Consider the following 5,199-nt stretch of genomic DNA (forward strand, 5'->3'; position numbering starts at 1 on the left):
GAATGTCTGCAGTAAAAACATATTGTATGCACTACACAGCCTCTTCTAATCTTCCTGTAACAGTTCAAAGGACTTGCTATGTTTGAGAGCTGACTTCCATGCTGCAAGTATTAACACTATACAGAAGAAGGTTTAGATATCTATACTATTCAGAGTACGGATTGCAGCTGCTAAATTTTACAAATAAATGACAGGTGTCCCTTTGTTGTAACCCAGAAATACTATTTTATGTTTCAATGATTTTCAACAACTACAGATATAAAAAGGTCATGAGAGGTATCTATCATGATATTCTTTAAAAACTATGTTTATAGGTTGTAAAATCAAATTATGATCTAAATAGCAAGATAGAATGTAAATAAGAAGTACAAAATATATGAAAATAAGTGTTCACTAGTATACAGTTAGGAAAACAACATTATAATTTTAGAAAAAAAATTGTGGAATTATCAAAGAGCATATTCAGTTACTCAGTTTTCTAATTCAAGTTACATCAGTTCTTTAGTTTTTGCTGTATCTTAGATACACTGAATTAGTCATTTTCTTAATCTGTTATAGACAGTGACTCTCAATTGAATAAACAAAGTCACTGGATTTTAAGGAACTGTTTCTTTGTTGATGCTGGTATTATTGCTTATAATGTGTCTCTTCCAAAGTAATGAAATATTTCTAGCAGTTTACACACTAAGGTGATGTCATCTGAAAGCTATAGTGCCTAGCATTAAATTATTTTGATTTTGTGAGATGACACATTATGTTTTCCAGCTACAGAAAAACTAAGACTATAGTCACTATTAAAAATACTTTATATTTCAAACTTTTATTGGTATAATTTCTGTACTTCTAAAACTTATCTCAATAATTTAAAATATTCAAAATGTTATGACTACTTACTGGTGCTCATTAATAACCTAACATTCTATTGTTTCTATTGCTTAGAACTCTTATTATGCCAGGCATTTGAAGCTCTCAGACTTTTGTTACTCAACAAATGTCCTTTTTACCATGCTGCAGCATGAATCTACCATTCTACTTAAAACATTTCACAGTACCACCCTGCTCATTCCTATCATTACTTTTTCATTTTGTTCTTCAAAATACTTCCTAAAATTGTATTATCTATTTATCAAAGCTCTACCTATTGTGATAATTCAAGATGATAATTCAAGATAATCTCTATCTAATTACTTATAAAGGAAAATTAGGATATCATCAAAAATATATTAAAATGTTAAGTGTAAAACTGAAAATATAACACAAGAAAATACATGTAAACATTTGAACAAAGAATAAGATCTAAGTATAAAATTCAAGAAATTATAAATGATTTGACTTTATAAAAGCTTTCATACATTAAAAACAACCTGAAATGACAATAATGATTTTTTTTTCAGATATTTCAGATAATATTTCAGAGATATTTAAGAGAAGGGTGTTTGTACCCAGAGAAATAAAAAGGTGTTACAAATAACAAACCAATAAAGGTTTTCTACAGGTTTATTTTCTAGGGTATATATGCATTCAGCTTTAGAATAACCAGTACTTGATTATTCTAGGATGGATACTTTAGAGAGATAGTTTAATAAGAGAGATATGTTTATTAAAAAACTTAAATCTTACCTAATTACAAAATGATTTCATGATCAACAGTATCAAATTTATAGTAGAAAAAATACTATTTAGATATCACAGGAGTGACAAACTTATCTAAACTTCCAAAAAAATGTTCACATAATGTACTAAAATTATAAAGTTATTAAAAGTCGTTTCACTAACAGTACACATTATAAAAAATTAAATGTTTTTTAAAGGCTCTTATTTTTACATTGTATACCCTGGAAGTTTATTTATTACTAATTCACAAATATCTTTGCATTGCTTGGAAATACTTAGTGAACCAACTTCATCTCCTTCTTCTTCAAAGTGTTCTGACATACTGCTATTCAGAACATTAAATTCTAGTTCAGACAAGTTAGATGGCAGATAAGAACTCACTTGAGATGTCCGGGGTGACTGGCTTTTTTCTAAAGATTTGTGACTAGTGCTTGTTTTAGCAGAGATGCTTTGACCCTTCTTTGTAACTTCAGAAACATGCATCCTCTTGTGCTCTATCTGGCTTTCTTTTTCCTCAGTCAAAAATGATGAAGATACATCACTGGAAGAGTTACTAGATGTTTCCTTTAAACTTTTATCTTGAGTCTTTGCATTATGTGATCTTTTATGTGAATGTATTGGTGATCCAGCTGAGAAAGGTGGGCTAAGAATAGAACTCTTTTCACTGCTACTTTTGTTAACAGACAATCTTGTTTCACTAGACTTACTTATATGTTGACCATGCTTTGGATTTTCTGCTCCTGGACTGCTATCACGAGTGTGCAAGATTCTGCTGGTGTCCTCAGTGGTATAAAAATCTTCAGAATAGCAAGTACTGGCAAAGTCATCTGAATATTTTAGTTCTGAGATGCTTTCAGAGGAACTATTTTTACTTGGCTTATTTTCATTCACATCAGCAGTAAGAATGTCCTTATCAGTGGTTTGCACTTGCTTATCACCTATTTCTTTATCTACTACAGTACTGTTACTGTCAACCAATACAACCTGTTGGAAAACACATGGCCTTTGGTCCTGCATTTCCACTTTTCTTTCCAAAATATTTACATGACTAAACCTTTCTGGGTCAATGAAATGTGCATGACTAATCATTTCTTCCAAGGAACCATTATTGATTATGTTTTCACCACAGCCAACCACCTTTTCAGTTGCACAGTTCAGATTCGTTTCTTTAGTTATAGTGGGGTTGTCAAAAATCCCATTCATCTGTTTTGAGGTATCACTGTTTTCAGCAAAGGATACATCTGATTCTAAATGTTTATCTTTAGACAGCTGATGGGGCTTCTCATGCTGTTTTGCAAAGCTGAACACTTTAACTTTGGATGAGTGCATTCTGAGTTTTGGACCCATCATTTGTGCTTGCATTTTCCTATACTGTTCTCTCTTTTCATGTACTGCCAACAGGTCAGGATTTGTCTGCTTTAAACGCAACTTTAGTGTGTTTGTTAAGCCATAAAGTAGCTTACCCCGTGGAGCTCTTTTAGGGGGTGTACCACTGTTCTTTTCAAAACATTTATCTTTCTTTAGACTTTCAACTTGGTATTTTGGATACTGAAGCAATGCTGACTTTTCATTTTCCCCTGCAGAAAGCTTATCTTTCTTAGATTCAGATTTAAATGTGGATTTTGCTGAAGATTCTGATGACTTCTTATCCTCAGTTCTATATAACCATGCTAAGTGAGGATGTATATGAGTAGGTCTTGCTACCGGTTGATTGTATAACAAGGACAACTCCACCAACAAAGCATTTAACAAAGGCAGCTGACTTATCATATTAATTCTATTTTGTTCCGTTTGAGAGTGAGATGTAGCTTGATTACTTGCTCCCATATCCTGAATATGTGGAGGATTTATAACCTTTGGAGGACTCTTAGGTGGTATGGAATTTACATGATTTGGAGGATTAGTATGTGCTGGCTTTTCTCCCAGAAAGATACCATCCATTTCCTCAGGTTCGTTCATTTGAGGCTTAATGGTGATTTTACCTGGTACAGGAGGTATCGTTTCTTGGGTCAAATGAGTGTAATACAGAGGAGGAGGGCAAAATATGTTACTTTCAAGGTCCAACTCAGCAATTCCCTCATCTGAGGGACTAACACTCCTAACATTTCTGGCATCTGAACCAACAGAGTTAGTTTTGACACTCTCCACTGAACTTGCATTATCAGGGTTGACTTTACAACAACAGACTATTTCCTTCAAGTTCTTCTGGGCCTTTGGAATTTTTAAACCCACAAGAGACCTATCAGCATCTATTGGCCTTGGCTCTGTGGTTGGTTGCGGTAGTTGCTGTTTCTCCTGTTGGGTTTGGGAACTGGCCGCCACTGCCTTCTGCAATTCTACAGCTTCCAGTCCACCTACAGTGGATCTGAGTGGCCGTTCAAGATGGCCCAGCAAGCTGTTTCCCAGGTCAGTCAGGCGGTAACCCAGGGCAATATCCCCAATGTGCTCTCCCCTTTGGTTATGCAGAGGAAAACTTCCTCGATGACCCTGGGAACAGCCAGACCTGGCAGGTCCCAGGACTCTGTTGACAGCTGCGGCCAGTGAGATGGTGGAGGAACCCAGGAGCTGCGGGGTAGGAGTCGGGTCCCCGGGGGGCAGCTGCAGCAGCAAGGTGTAAAGTGGGGTCCGAAGGAGCAGGCGGTGCAGGGTGGCGGGGTGCAAGCGGAAGAGACACGACTTGCCGCGACCGAAGTTGAGCACCCCGGGTCGGGGTTCAGGGGCCGGGGAGGCCGGGCCTCCAGGAGGGTAAACCAGCAGCGTGGGGAAGTCCAGCAGACGGAAGGCGACCGCCGGGCACAGGGAGCTGGACCAACGCGGGGCTGATCCCTCCTCCTCCTCGTCCACTGAGACCACCCGCTGTGGAAGCAGCCCGGCTTCAAGACGCACCCAGTCAACGAGCAGCTCCAGCGAAAAAAGCCGCTCGGACCACACAGCCGCCATTTCGGTTGCCCGGGAGATGATGCCGCGTACTCCGCGAGCGGGAGTCCGAAGGGATTGGTTCTCGCGAGAGCTAGGGGCGGTGCGGTGCGCCTGTTCTCTCGCGAGACTCTGGTGGCGCCAGTGCGGGCTGGGCGGTGCGCAGCCCGAAAGTTTTCGCTGCTGAGTGCGTTTTGCTTTACAACGGACTTTGTTTTGATCACTTAGTTAAAACAGCAGCAACAAAACTGCTGATTCGTGCAGTTTTGTGGTTAAGTCAAATATGAGAGCGCTTGCTAGTACATCAATGTTCACTTTTCAGACCCCAAGGTTTTTTAAATTTTAATATAATAATTTATTTTGCATCACCTTGTGCCTTTTCCCATCTCAGTTGTAAACCCCGTGAGTCAGACCCCAAGTTTTAAAAGAGTCAACTGCCCTTTCTCGGACTTAGAGCTGAATTCAGCTCTACCTAAATGGGGATGTCACTGCTCCAAAGAAGCCTGGAGTCTCGGTGAGTAACAGTAGCAATGAGAGGCAATGAGCGTGGCCACATGAGTAATGAGAGGCAATGAGCGTGGCCACATGAGTACGAACTTGCAGGTCAGAGAGTAAAGCTAGTGACTGCGAATATGTATGTACACATACACATACTTAGTAAGTATGGCT

General features: G+C 38.7%; 1 protein-coding gene across 1 annotated transcript; it reads right to left on the bottom strand.

The window, feature by feature from the left end:
- Positions 1-1,821: 1,821 nt before the first annotated feature.
- Positions 1,822-4,583, bottom strand: MAP10 (microtubule-associated protein 10). The gene has a single exon (XM_004691131.1). It carries the CDS (start codon positions 4,552-4,554, stop codon positions 1,822-1,824), a length of 2,733 nt encoding a protein of 910 aa, XP_004691188.1. The 5' UTR covers positions 4,555-4,583.
- Between the last annotated feature and the right edge of the window lie 616 nt (positions 4,584-5,199).

This window comes from Condylura cristata, unplaced genomic scaffold (assembly GCF_000260355.1).
Source record: "Condylura cristata isolate star-nosed mole 26May11 unplaced genomic scaffold, ConCri1.0 scaffold00030, whole genome shotgun sequence".
Lineage (NCBI taxonomy): Eukaryota > Metazoa > Chordata > Mammalia > Eulipotyphla > Talpidae > Condylura > Condylura cristata.